General features: G+C 40.8%; 1 protein-coding gene across 1 annotated transcript in view; it reads left to right on the top strand.

Annotated features, from left to right (window-relative positions):
* TMC3 (transmembrane channel like 3) overlaps positions 1 to 12,749 on the top strand; it is a 93,150-nt gene extending 80,401 nt beyond the window's left edge. The window contains exons 15-18 of the mRNA XM_044277065.1: positions 3,542 to 3,594; positions 3,840 to 3,849; positions 5,726 to 5,990; positions 11,897 to 12,749. Coding sequence (XP_044133000.1) covers positions 3,542 to 3,594; positions 3,840 to 3,849; positions 5,726 to 5,990; positions 11,897 to 12,749 — 1,181 coding nt within the window. The remainder of the gene's footprint in view (positions 1 to 3,541; positions 3,595 to 3,839; positions 3,850 to 5,725; positions 5,991 to 11,896) is intronic.
* The last annotated feature ends 2,566 nt before the right edge of the window (positions 12,750 to 15,315 follow it).

Raw genomic sequence — 15,315 nt, 5'->3', positions numbered from 1 at the left:
AGCCGTTTAACCCTTTCCATACCGCAGTCCGTACGGACCGCTGTATGGAAAAGGTTAACAGCTCAGGGAGCTCCCTCCCTCCCCTATCGGGGGGCTGCTGTGCCTTTGCAGCCCCCCGATGGAGAGGGAGAGAGCCCCCAGACAGACCCCCTCCTTACCCTTCCCCGTCTGCGCAGTTGTGGCCACAACTGAGCAGAGGGGGAAAGGTACCCATGGCAACAGGACGCATTCTCAGGCATCCTGCTGTGCATGGTGCTGAACAGATCTGTGCTAAAGGCATAGATCTGTTCAGACAAAGTGTAAGTAAAATACAGTATAATACTCTATATAGTGTACTGTACTGTATTATACAGACATCAGACCCACTGGATCTTCAAGAACAAAGTGGGTCTGGGTCAAAAAAGTGAAAACAGTGAAAAAAAGTGAAAAAAAATCTAAAAACACATTTATCACTGATTAAAAATGAAAAAATAAAATTCCCTACACATGTTTGGTATCACCGCGTCCATAACGACCTGATCTATAAAACGGTCATGTTACTTTACCTGAACGGTGAACGCCATAAAAATAAAAAACTATGATGAAATTGAAATTTTGCCCACCTTACTTCCCAAAAGAGGTAATAACAGTGGTCAAAAAAGTTGCATGTATGCCAAAATTATAACAATCAAACCGTCATCTCATCCCGCAAAAATCAGACCCTACCCAAGATAATCGCCGAAAAACTGAAAAAACAATGGCTCTTAGACTATGGAAACACTAAAACATGATTTTTTTTTGTTTCAAAAATGAAATCATTGTGTAAAACTTACATAAATAAGAAAAAGTATACATATTAGGTATCGCCGCGTCCGTATCGACTGGCTCTATAAAAATATCACATGAACTAACCCCTCAGGTGACCAACCGTAAAAAAATAAAAACAGTGTAAAAAAAGCCATTTTTTGTCATCTTACGTCACAAAAAGTGTAATAGCAAGCAAATCAAAAAGTCATATGCACCCCAAAATAGTTTTCAATTTCTAAAACATTTTTTTTGTTTAAAAAATGAAATCATTGTGTAAAACTTACATAAATAAAAAATTGTGTACATATCAGGTATCGCCGCGTCCGTGACAACCTGCTCTATAAAATTACCACATGATCTAACCTCACAGATGAATGTTGTAAATAAATAAAAAAAAACGGTGCTAAAAAAGCTATTTCTTGTTACCTTGCTACAAAAAGTGTAATATAGAGCAACCAAAAATCATATGTACCCTAAACTAGTACTAACAAAACTGCCACCCTATCCCGTATTTTCTAAAATGGGGTCACTTTTTTGGAGTTTCTACTCTAGAGGTGCATCAGAGGGGCTTCAAATGGGACATGGTGTAAAAAAAAACAGTCCAGGAAAATCTGCCTTCCAAAAACTGTATGGCATTGCTTTCCTTCTGCACCCTGCCGTGTGCCCGTACAGCAGTTTACGACCACATATGGGGTGTTTCTGTAAACTACAGAATCAGGGCCATAAATAATTAGCTTTGTTTGGCTATTAACCCTTGCTTTGTAACTGGAAAAAAAAATATTAAAATGGAAAATCTGCCAAAAAAGTGAAATTTTGAAATTGTATCTCTATTTTCCATTAAATCTTGTGCAACACCTAAAGAGTTAACAAAATTTTTGAAATCAGTTTTGAATACCTTGAGGGGTGTAGTTTCTTAGATGGGGTCACTATTATGGGGATTCTACTCTAGGGGTGCATCAGGGGGGCTTCAAATGGGACATGGTGTAAATAAACCAGTCCAGCTAAATCTGCCTTCCAAAAACCCAAAGGTGCACCTTTCACTCTAGGCCCCGCTGTGTTGCCGTACAGTAGTTTACGGCCACATATGGGGTGTTTCTGTAAACGGCAGAGACAGGGCAATAAAGATACAGTCTTGTTTGGCTGTTAACCCTTGCTTTGTTAGTGGAAAAAATGGATTAAAATTGAAAATTAGGTAAAAAAATTAAATTCTCAAATTTCGTCCCCATTTGCCAATAACTTGTGCAACACCTAAAGGGTTAACGAAGTTTGTAAAATCAGTTTTGAATATCTTGAGGGGTGTAGTTTATAGAATAGGGTCATTTTTGGGTGGTTTCTATTATGTAAGCCTCGCAAAGTGACTTCAGACCTGTAGTGGTCCCTAAAAATTGAAAATTTGTTTTTGTAAATTTCTGAAAAATTTCAAGATTTGCTTCTAAACTTCTAAGCCTTGTAACATCCCCAAAAAATAAAATATAATTCCCAAAATAATTCAAACATGAAGTAGACATATGGGGAATGTGAAGTCATCACAATTTTGTGGGTATTACTATGTATTACAGAAGTAGAGATACTGAAACCTTGAAATTTGCTAATTTCTCCAAATTTTGGGTAAATTAGGTATTTTTTTTATGCATAAAAAATAATTTTTGGGACTTCATTTTTCCAGTGTCATGAAGTACAATATGTGACGAAAAAATCTCAGAACGGCCTGTATAAGTCAAAGCGTTTTAAAGTTATCAGCACTTAAAGTGACACTGGTCAGATTTGCAAAAAATGGCCTGGTCCTAAGGTGAAAAAGGCTGTGTCCTGAAGGCGTTAATCATTAGTACAGTGTGTACATGAATTACAATTTCTGGCCATTATAACTTGTATCACATATTAGTGAGAAGTTTTCACCTGTGCATGCTGCATGTCTTGTTCTCCTACATCTGGTAGGTGGAGGTTGGCTGGCATCCACTGCACACAGAAAGTAAAGGAATCTACTTCCCAACTTTCTCACACTCAGAAGCAGCACCAGGATTATGGAGGACATTACAGAGAAGTACTGACCTGTATAGATGTGAATATAGAACTTTGGCTGAGAGAGAAACTAGTTGTGCAGTATGTTAGGCTACTGGCCTATCTCTGCTGCTGTCCTGCTGTCTCGGGCGTCGCTCCACTCCCGGTGTATATTGGGACTAGTGTTCAGTGAACTTCCTTTCAGCACTGTGGGAGTTAATCTTTCCCTTTTGCTCTCTGTCCATCTGATGACAAAGTGCTGACCAGCCTCCCTATTTAGTTGGACTGTTCCACCCCCTCTCCGGAGCTTTGAGGTTGCTAGTCTCTGATAACCAGCAAAGGTGATTTATTTCTTGTCTGAATACCCTTGTAACTACCCTGCCTGTCTTCCGAATCTGCTCCTTGCTTCCTTCCCCTACATTGGAATTGTGACCTGGACTACGCATGTATTCTTCCTTCCCCAACCTAGGAATTGCTATTTGGAATATATACAGTGGAGGAAATAATTATTTGACCCCTCACTGATTTTGTAAGTTTGTCCAATGACAAAGAAATGAAAAGTCTCAGAACAGTATCATTTCAATGGTAGGTTTATTGTAACAGTGGCAGATAGCACATCAAAAGGAAAATCGAAAAAATAACTTTAAATAAAAGATAGCAACTGATTTGCATTTCATTGAGTGAAATAAGTATTTGAACCCTCTAACAAAAAAAGACTTAATACTTGGTGGAAAAACCCTTGTTTGCAAGCACAGAGGTCAAACGTTTCTTGTAATTGATGACCAAGTTTGCGCACATTTTAGGAGGAATGTTGGTCCACTCCTCTTTGCAGATCATCTCTAAATCCCTAAGGTTTCGAGGCTGTCTCTGTGCAACTCTGAGCTTGAGCTCCCTCCATAGGTTTTCGATTGGATTAAGGTCCGGAGACTGACTAGGCCACTCCATGACCTTAATGTGCTTCTTCTTGAGCCACTCCTTTGTTGCCTTTGCTGTATGTTTTGGGTCATTGTCGTGCTGGAACACCCATCCACGACCCATTTTCAGTTTCCTGGCAGAGGGAAGGAGGTTGTCGCTCAGGATTTCACGATACATAGCTCCGTCCATTTTCCCGTTTATGCGAATAAGTTGTCCTGTGCCCTTAGCAGAAAAACACCCCCAAAGCAAAATGTTTCCACCCCCATGCTTGACGGTGGGGACGGTGTTTTGGGGGTCATAGGCAGCATTTTTCTTCCTCCAAACACAGCGAGTTGAGTTAATGCCAAAGAGCTCTATTTTGGTCTCATCAGACCACAGCACCTTCTCCCAGTCACTCTCTGAATCATTCAGGTGTTCATTGGCAAACTTCAGACGGGCCTGCACATGTGCCTTCCTGAGCAGGGGGACCTTGCGAGCCCTGCAGGATTTTAATCCATTGCGGTGTAATGTGTTTCCAATGGTTTTCTTGGTGACTGTGGTCCCTGCTAATTTGAGGTCATTAACTAACTCCTCCCGTGTAGTTCTAGGATGCTTTTTCACCTTTCTCAGAACCATTGACACCCCACGAGGTGAGATCTTGCGTGGAGCCCCAGAGCGAGGTCGATTGATGGTCATTTTGTGCTCCTTCCATTTTCGAACAATCGCACCAACAGTTGTCACCTTCTCTCCCAGCTTCTTGCTAATGGTTTTGTAGCCCATTCCAGCCTTGTGCAGGTCTACAATTTTGTCTCTGACATCCTTGGACAGCTCTTTGGTCTTTCCCATGTTGGGGAGTTTGGAGTCTGCTTGATTGATTGATTCTGTGGACAGGTGTCTTTTATACAGGTGACTAGTTAAGACAGGTGTCCTTAATGAGGGTGACTAATTGAGTAGAAGTGTCTAACCACTCTGTGGGAGCCAGAACTCTTAATGGTTGGTAGGGGTTCAAATACTTATTTCACTCAATGAAATGCAAATCAGTTGCTATCTTTTATTTAAAGTTATTTTTTCGATTTTCCTTTTGATGTGCTATCTGCCACTGTTACAATAAACCTACCATTGAAATGATACTGTTCTGAGACTTTTCATTTCTTTGTCATTGGACAAACTTACAAAATCAGTAAGGGGTCAAATAATTATTTCCGCCACTGTAAGTAGTAAGTCTGCCCTGCCTTTGGACTTACAGACTACACTTTTTCCTGAGTCCTTGGTTCTTTGCACCCATGTCTGTGACCCCCCAGGGGTTAGCCATCAACCAGGACTACTCTAGTAGGTAGCAGCCTGGTTAGTTCTCTACAGCGAAGTCCAGATCCCTGTACAGAGGTTAAATACCAGGGACCCGCCAGGACAACACCCTTAGGTTTAGCCCAAAGTCAAAGTGATTAGTTGGCACAGCGGGTCCACAACCACTGCCCGTTACTCTATTTTGCTGTGTGTGTGCGTCTCTCTCTAGTGTCTTCCTTAGTTCCTGCTCACTCTTCCCCCTTCACCTCTCCCTAGACTCGTAAGGGGAAATGTGATGTGATCCTTCAGTGAGCAGCAGCAGCTGTTCAAGAGAGATTTCTCATGATTTTCAAAGACAAAGTCATTTTAGAAATAGGAGGTGTGTGTGTGTGTGGGTTGAGGGGGGGGGGGCAGCTGATATCTTTAGAACAAGGCATTTTTTTCTGATAAGATATATTACAAAGTTTCTTATGGTATTTTGTAGAGTTGTATCAGTGACCATTTAACGAAACACTCCTTTACGGCTGTGGAGTACCATGATTTGCATTGGATCAATTTTAAAATTTTCGATTTTCATCAAACTTCAGCCCAACTTTATAAACTTTATATGAACCCTCATATTCAGTGAAATTGTTAGCTTAGATACTCATTATAGACTACAGGATTTCATAGTGTACATCATATACCATTTCTACTGTGCAAAGATCTCTTGTACTGAACCGTGGTTTCAATATTAATACATAATTATGTTTTGTGTACTCAGCCCGGTTTCAGAACAAGGATGGACTTGACAAAAAACGAGAACAACAAGACAGTGACATAGTCAGCCAAGAGTCATCTGTACACTCTTCAACTCCAAGAAAGAATGGCAGTGTGGTAAACTTTGAATCCCCTGGCAGCAAACACAGTCGAATACAGACCATCACTCAATCTGCCCCACGAGTCATTGTTCCCCAAATCCCAAATGTAAACCTGAGCCCTTCTGCATCTAGAGTAAAACAGCAGAGGGCGGAGAACATTTCCAGCAGGTAGGTGTGCACTAAAATTCAATGAAATATTCTGTAAATATGTCCTACAGAAAATATTAACTTAACATATATCAGTAAATGCTCTCTGCCACTGCAACTAGGCACTAAGATTAAGGAGCTACGGGTCGGTCACCTCCAAAATTCCTAAGTAAGCATACCACCATGTAGGATAAGTGCTTCAAACATAACCATACATTTCTTATGGAAATATGATTCTATAATCCTGAGAAATGCTTCTTTTAATTTTTATGCAGATAAGATTTTCAGTGCACCGTGGGCAGGGCTGCTTTGTTTGGTGCATCCAGCTTTCCCTGCATCATTGCTACCAGCTCTGAAATACCAGGGACTGTCAGTCAAACAAAAAAGGGAGGCGGTGGGCAGTGTAATGGTGGACAAATGGTGGACCAATGGTTCAACAAATAGAGCATCCTTGCGCAAGGGGGAACCAAAAATGTATTGCAGAATTTTTTTTAAAACCATGTCTCAGGACATAGGTGTACATAGAGAAGGGACCCATAGCAAGGATCAAACCAGGCCCCACACACAGGACAGAAAGGTTTCTGCCTAAAAACTTTTCAATGACCCTTGGGCCCTTTTTCCACTGTTTCATTTGCTAAAAGTTGTTCCTTTAGAGCAGGGGTGCATAACCTGCAGCCCCCAGAGCCATAGTTTGCATCCCCTGTTCTGCTGGGCAGAAACATAGCTGATCCTGCGATCAGCTATGTTTCTGCCCGGAGCGCCGCACAGCGGATGGATCACAGGTTTTGTTACTGCACTGTAGCAAGAGCAGAAAGAGTCCTCAGCTATTAGTGAGAGCGAGGAAGCCGAGGAGAAGACAGAAGCGCTTTATCAGCGCTTCTGCTTTCTCCTCTAAGAGCCATCTGCAGTGTGGACCCGGCGATCACGTGATCGCTGGGTGTCTCGGGGGCAGAGGAGCGCAGAGCTGCAGGGTCAGTAGACCCCAATCAGCTCTGCCCTGGTACAAAGCCCCCCCCCCCCCCCTTCCCCAGCAGGCTGGTTTTCCTGTAACTGGGGCTCCTTTGGATGCTCCAATTACAGTGGAAATAGTACAAAAAAAAGTGACTTATTGTCTCCCAAAGGTCTTTCAGTGACCTCTTGGGGAAAAATGATGTGGGAAAAATATATCTATAAAAAAATAAGTAAATAAATTAATAAAAAAATAATAAAATATAAATAAAAGAAAAGATAAATAAAATATGTGGCACAAAAAAATAGAAAATTATTCAAAAATTTAAAAATAAAATACAATAAAAAGATAAAAGTGCTAAATAAAAGTGTGTTCAGTGTCCCACAACAGTATTTTTATGATCCCTTGGGGGACATATGTGGCAAAAATATATTTAAAAAAATTATAGAAGATTCTGAAAAAAATACAAACCGGATTCCCAAAAAGTTGGGACACTAAACAAATTGTGAATTAAAACTGAATGCAATGATGTGGAGATGGCAAATGTCAATATTTTATTTGTAATAGAACGTAGATGACAGATCAAACGTTTAATCCGAGTAAATGTATCATTTTAAAGGAAAAATACGTTGATTCAAATCTTCACAGTGTCAACAAATCCCAAAAAAGTTGGGACAAGTAGCAATAAGAGGCTGGAAAAAGTAAATTTGAGCATAATGAAGAGCTGGAAGACCAATTAACACTAATTGGGTCAATTGGCAACATGATTGGGTATAAAAAGAGCTTCTCAGAGTGGCAGTGTCTCTCAGAAGCCAAGATGGGTAGAGGATCACCAATTCCCACAATGTTGCACAGAAAGATAGTGGAGCAATATCAGAAAGGTGTTACCCAGCGAAAAATTGCAAAGACTTTGCATCTATCATCATCAACTGTGCACAACATCATCCGAAGATTCAGAGAATCTGGAACAATCTCTGTGCGTAAGGGTCAAGGCCGTAAAACCATACTGGATGCCCGTGATCTCCGGGCCCTCAAACGACACTGCACCACAAACAGGAATGCTACTGTAAAGGAAATCACAGAATGGGCTCAGGAATACTTCCAGAAACCATTGTCAGTGAACACAATCCACCGTGCCATCCGCCGTTGCCAGCTGAAACTCTACAGTGCAAAGAAGAAGCCGTTTCTAAGCAAGATCCACAAGCTCTGGCGTTTTCACTGGGCCAGGGATCATTTAAAATGGAGTGTGGCAAAATGGAAGACTGTTCTGTGGTCAGACGAGTCACGATTCAAAGTTATTTTTGGAAATCTGGGACGCCATGTCATCCAGACCAAAGAGGACAAGGACAACCCAAGTTGTTATCAACGCTCAGTTCAGAAGCCTGCATCTCTGATGGTATGGGTTTGCATGAGTGCGTGTGGCATGGGCAGCTTGCATGTCTGGAAAGGCACCATCAATGCAGAAAAATATATTCAGGTTCTAGAACAACATATGCTCCCATCCAGACGTCATCTCTTTCAGGGAAGACCCTGCATTTTTAAACAAGATAATGCCAGACCACATTCTGCATCAATCACAACATCATGGCTGCGTAGGAGAAGGATCCGGATACTGAAATGGCCAGTCTGCAGTCCAGATCTTTCACCTATAGAGAACATTTGGCGCATCATAAAGAGGAAGGTGCAACAAAGAAGGCCTGTAACGGATCTCCTAGCACCCCGACCGGGTACCTCCGTCGATAGATGCTCCTAGTGCTTTCCGAGGACTCCAAGCACTCCACTTGACACCGTACGCCCTACAGACCCCACGAACCGCCGCAGCTTGGTTGGGGTCTCACCGTCCTCCACCCACGCTGGACCTACCACAAGGCTCCAGGCTCCAGTGGGTGAACCTCTCCTCCAGCCAGAGAGCAGGAACAGCTCTTACAAGAGCTAGTAGTTATGCCAGGGGAGTATAGCAAATCTTCAGCGTATAGCAATCCCCCAGTTTGATCAGTTATCCAAACACCAGTCTCAGCATGATGAAGGATAAAACAGGAACCTTTTATTGAGGGCTACCCGCCCGTATTTATGCAGGTCCATATCTGGTGGACACGCCCCCAGGGGACCAGAATGGAGACTGCGACACACCGAACAGATACAAAACATCCCCACAATGCATCATGGTTTCCTCCTCCCTGCCCCAGAGACAACCGGGGGATAATCCAATTATCTCTCAGGACAAAGGGGAGATCGCCAATACACACGTGGGGACAACAGGACAGAAATCACCATTTAAACACACAATGTCACACAATCCCAGCAACCACAGACATTTAACATATTCCCAGATAGCTCAAGTCTGAGTGCATATCATTAGGCGAATGACACTCAGACCACACGAATACAATTAAACTAGCCATCTGGGTACCCTCACATAACAAAATACAATTCCAAAGACAGATTTAAGCTGTGCGGCCGGCCTGTCTTCTTTAAAGTTAGTATGGGCCATAATCCTGAGGCAAGAGGCTTTTAAACAGGCCTCTCCAAAACCCAGTGGCGAGGTTGGTTTCGCCACAAGGCCCAAGACGATTGAACAGTTAGAGGCCTGTATTAGACAAGAATGGGAGAGCATTCCTATTTCTAAACTTGAGAAACTGGTCTCCTCGGTCCCCAGACGTCTGCTGAGTGTTGTAAGAAGAAGGAGAGATGCCACACAGTGGTGAAAATGGCCTTGTCCCAACTTTTTGGGGATTTGTTGACACCATGAAATTCTGATTCAACATATTTTTCCCTTAAAATGGTACATTTTCTCAGTTTAAACTTTTGTTCCTTGATCTATGTTCTATTCTGAATAAAATATTAGAAGTTGGCACCTCCACATCATTGCATTCAGTTTTTATTCACGATTTGTATAGTGTCCCAACTTTTTTGGAATCCGGTTTGTAAATAAAATTATAAAAAAGACAAATTAAATAAAAAATAAAACTTTGTTCATTGTCCTCCAACAGTTTTTTATGACCTCTTGTGGGACATATTATGTGGCAAAAATACATTTAAAATAAGTAATAAACCAATTATAAAAAAAAAATAATACAATAAAATATTAATGAAATACAAATAAAAGCATAAAATAAAAAGGAAAAAGTGCAAAATTTTAAAAAGTGCCGGTGTCCCCCAAGGTCTTTTTATGACCTCTTTGGGGACATATTATGTAGCAGAAATATATTAAAAATTAAGTTAAAAAAATATAATAAAAAAATGTACCGTAATACAAAAAAGAAAAACCACCCACACCAACCAAAACTGTCACCATTATACTGCCCCATTCACGTGAAACTATACATATTATATAACAAAATAGCCTACACATAATAGGGAATTAAATTTAATAATTTAGGTTGGTGTAAGTTTGCATATTTAAAGAATAAGGAGATAAGGAGCTATAGTTTAAAAAATATATATACTTTTTAAAAATGTTTTGTACAGTTTTCCCCATATAAAAATTGTTGCTAAAATTATTTTGGTAGCCCAACAAATACCAGATAGCTACCACAATTTGAACCACCACGCGCGCTAAATCACAAAAAAGTGTCCGGTCATTAAGGTCTTTTCAGGCCTAGTCATTAAAGTGTTAACCAATAAGCGCCTTCCCCACTAGCAAGGTAAAGTGCTTACTTGTTACCGCAGGGCGCCTATAACTGGATTGGCAGGAGATGGTAATAACCAGTGAGTCCTGTCCTCTGCAGTAAAGCAAAGCACTGATTTATGAATAGGAGGCAGGATGGAAGGAAATGTCGCCACTTTTCTGGTAAAAATGTTTTAAACAAGTTCCTGCAGCATGGCCTCTGAAATAGAAGATTCATACTTACCTGCTCCACACCGCTCTGGTCCTCTGCGCTGCCCCCAGCTTCCGGTTCCTGCTCTGTTTACACCTGGCAGTGCATGGCCATGGTCACTTGCACGGTTTTTACAGCGGCCCAGTCTAAGCGCTGCACGGCTCCCCCAGGCATATAGAGATAATGCATTACATTTTAAAAGCAATCAAAATACTGTATATTATAGTCCCCTTGTGGGACTTTTAAGTAGTAAAAAAATAGAAAAAAAATACACTTTTATTAAATAAAAAAATTCCATAAAATAAAAAAATATGCTTTTTTTCCATTGAAAATACGCTTTTCAATGAAAAAAATTGCAAAAAGAAAATATCCCCAATATGTTTTGTATTGCCGCGTCCGTAACGACTCAGACTATCATAAATATTGCATAAATTATCCCCTATGATGAACACCTTAAAAAATAAATAAAAAAAAAGACCGAATTTCTAATTTATTCTTAGTTTCCACAGAAAAAAAACAGAATAACAAGCGATCAAAAAACGGCATTTACTCCAAAATGATACCAATGAAAAATACAAGTTGTCCCTCAAAAATCAAGCTCTCACACAACTCCATAGAAAAAGAAAAAAAAAAGTTATGGGTCTTGTGAAGTGGCAATGCAAAATCATTTTTTGGGTTAATAAAAGGGGTTTTATTGGAAAAAATTATTGGAAAAAAAAGTTGTAAAACTTAAAAAAGATTATAAGTATTTAGTATCACTGTAATCGTACTGACCCAGAGAAGATATTATGTTATTTGTACCGAAAAATGAACGCCGTAAAATTTATAATGTAAAAACGCAGTGGCAGTATTGCTATTTTTCTCCCTCACAGAAAGAGTTAATAAAAGTTAATCAGAAAGTTATGTGTACCCCAAAATATTGCCATTAAAAACTACAACTTGTCCCGTAAAAAACAAGCCCTTATAAAGCTATATAGACGAAAAAATAAAAAAGTTATAGCTCTTGGAACGAGACCATGAAAAAGGAAGAAAAACGCTTGGTCATAAAGGCCCAAACAGGCTTAGTCACTAAGGGGTTAAAGCTTCTGTCCAAAGATTTCTCAGATCGTATATACACTTCAAATGTGTATACTGATGCATTAATGCTCCTTTATTCACAGGCCACCTACTGTAAAACTGGGAAGTTCAAATGATATCTGCAGAACCAAGAACTACAATCCAGTAGTGCCTAAGAAGCAAACTGAAGATGCCCTATCAGAACCTTTGTTCAGAAAAGGAATCAGGCGTGTAACACCTGAGCATCATGGATCCAGTGTCCCAAATGTTGTGTCCCACCGTCCACACACAAGGTATTTTATTGTTAATGAACATGAGTCTCGAAAGAAGCTCCTACGCTCAACATCTAGGCTTCCAAGACACTTCCGAATGGATGAGTCTGGGGATATAGTGGAGTTATACCCAAGGAATGTCAGGAGGTATCTTCTTCAAACTCCAAGAAGATCCTACTCACCGCACCTCAGTGAGGAAGAAGATGATGAACTTCAGAGAGATTTAATCAGCAGATCCGCCCGGCCTCGTTCCTTATCAGATCTTCGCCATCCTTCTCGCTTTTACATTGGTGATCGAACAGATGGTCATATTCTATCAGGAAGAGACTCAGCAAGAATACAGTATAAATCCTGGGAAGGAGGATTCCCGATTGACTCTGATAAACCACCACATCATCGCAAAAAGCTAAATATGAGGAACTATGATGTTGATGAACACTTTGTGGAACGCAATAGAAAAGTAAAATCAAAGCACAAACCTGAACATGGTCTTACAGAGTCTGACTCAGTATCTAATGCATCTAGCAGTGACCAGCAAAACAGCAGCACTGACCAATACATCCAAGTCATCCATAGTAAGGACAAATACGTGAAAACTAGTGGCAAGATAGCTAAAAAGAAGTCAAAAGCAAGTGCAAACCTAAATCCCTCTGCATTTAATGAACTCGTTTGTTCAAATGTCTAGGCTACTATTCACACTACCTACAGTACATTTGTTTTCCTATGCAGTAAATGGCACTCTAGGCAAGCATATAATAAACCACAGGAAACTGCAAATGATTCTTTGTATGCAAAGCTACCCTTAGGGTCCATTCACACGTCCGTTTTTTTCTTTCCTGATCTGTTCCGTTTTTTCAGGAACAGATCAGGACCAGATCTGGACCCATTCATTTTCAATGGGTCCTGGAAAAAATCGGACAGCACACTTTCCGTTGTTCCGTTCCGCATGTCCGTTTAAATATAAAACATGTCCTATTCTTGTCCTGAAAAAACGGATCCTGGTACAATACAAAGTCAATGGATCCGCAAAAAACGGATGACATTCGGATGTCATTCCGTATGTCATCCGTTTTTTGCGGATTCCGTTCCTGGAAACACATAACAAATTTTTATTTATTTATTTATTTATTTATTTTTTCAATTTTTTTTCAAAGAAATCCAAACAACTTTATTTGATTATTGAAATGTATACATGTTCCCGTTTTTTGCGGATCCGCAAAAACGGATGACATACGGATGACATACGGAAACATTTTCAGGAACAACGGATCCGCAAAAAACGGACCGTTTTTCAGGATGAAAAAAAACAGGACGTGTGAATGGACCCTTAAAAAGGTTGTGTCATGAAAAATATTCCAATCCAGCCCCTGGATCTAAATACTTTTGTATTTGAATGTAATAAAAAAATTTAGTATAGCCATTGAGCTATTCAATAAAATGTATCTGTATCGCGCCTCCTGCTTTTTGTTCTTTTCCTCATTTTTTTTGTGCCACGAAGCATATCTTCGGTTAGAAGCTGTGACAGGCTCCATTCACACGTTTGCAATTTCGTTCCGCATTTTGCGAAACGGAATTGCGGACCCATTCATTCCTATGGGGCAGCATGATGTGCTGCCCGGACACGGAATTGCGGGTCCGCACTTCCGTTCCGCAAAAAAATAGAACATGTCCTATTCTTGTCCGCAATTGGGGACAAGAACAGGCATATTCTATTAGTGCCGGCAATGTGCGGTCCGCAAAATGCGGAACGCACACTGCCGCTTTCCGTGTTTTGCGGCTCCGCGGCTTCGTGGATCCGCAAAACACGTTGCGGATGTGTGAATGGAGCCTTACAGGGAAAGAACTACAACAGAATGACCCTAGAAAAAGGACACTTCCCCTGAACTGCCAATGAATGGAGAGACCTCTGGTTCCATGTGATGTACAGGGCTGGTTCTAGCTTTATAAAAATGTTCAGCCCCTTTCTCTGTCCAGTGTTGAGATTCTCTAGAGGCAGGCTCTCAGTTACACTGTGTTCCATCAGGAAACTCAGCTGATGGCTCATGTGAAGCCATATCTCTGACCCCTGACAGCTCATAAGCACTCATTATAGATAACATTTTTATCAAACTGATAAGAAGAATATTGAATAAAACAGTATTTAATAAGGGCTTTACATAGCCGTCAGATGGCATCTCAAAGTGAAAGTGAAAGATGCTCACAGATAGGCTAAAACTTAACCCTTTATTACTAGTGATTTTTTTTTTTAAAGACCAATTTTAAAAAATTATTTTAAGACCAAACTGAGTAAAAGTCAATCATAAAGAAATTTGCCCATAAAGGTGTAAATAGCTTTTAAAGAGAACCTGTTACCATGAAATGCAGTGCTGACTGTGAACAACATGTTATATAGCAGGAGGACCAGAGCAGATTGATATGTAGTTTGGGGGGAAAGGATTCAGTCATCTTTAAATTTACTCATTTAAATCTCAGCTCTTTCTGATCTCAGTTGCACACAGGGGGCGGTCTCTTCCATGATACAGCTCAGACACACACACAGCTCAGTCACATGGACGTTATACACACACAGCTCAGTCACATGGACATTATACACACACAGCTCAGTCACATGGACGTTATACACACACACAGCTCAGTCACATGGACGTTATACACACACAGCTCAGTCACATGGACGTTATACACACACACAGCTCAGTCACATGGACGTTATACACACACACAGCTCAGTCACATGGACGTTATACACACACAGCTCAGTCACATGGACGTTATACACACACAGCTCAGTCACATGGACGTTATACACACACAGCTGTTACATGGACGTTATACACACACAGCTCAGTCACATGGACGTTATACACACACAGCTCAGTCACATGGACGTTATACACACACAGCTCAGTCACATGGACGTTATACACACACACACACAGCTCAGTCACATGGACGTTATACACACACAGCTCAGTCACATGGACGTTATACACACACACAGCTCAGTCACATGGACGTTATACACACACAGCTCAGTCACATGGACGTTATACACACACACAGCTCAGTCACATGGACGTTATACACACACACAGCTGTTACATGGACGTTATACACACACAGCTCAGTCACATGGACGTTATACACACACAGCTCAGTCACATGGACGTTATACGCACACACAGCTCAGTCACATGGACGTTATACACACACAGCTCAGTCACATGGACGTTATACACACACACAGCTCA

The sequence above is a fragment of the Bufo gargarizans genome, chromosome 2 (genome assembly GCF_014858855.1).
Source record: "Bufo gargarizans isolate SCDJY-AF-19 chromosome 2, ASM1485885v1, whole genome shotgun sequence".
Taxonomy (NCBI): domain Eukaryota; kingdom Metazoa; phylum Chordata; class Amphibia; order Anura; family Bufonidae; genus Bufo; species Bufo gargarizans.
Note: the sequence above shows the minus strand (reverse complement) of the source record. Positions and strands in the feature narration are given on the sequence as shown.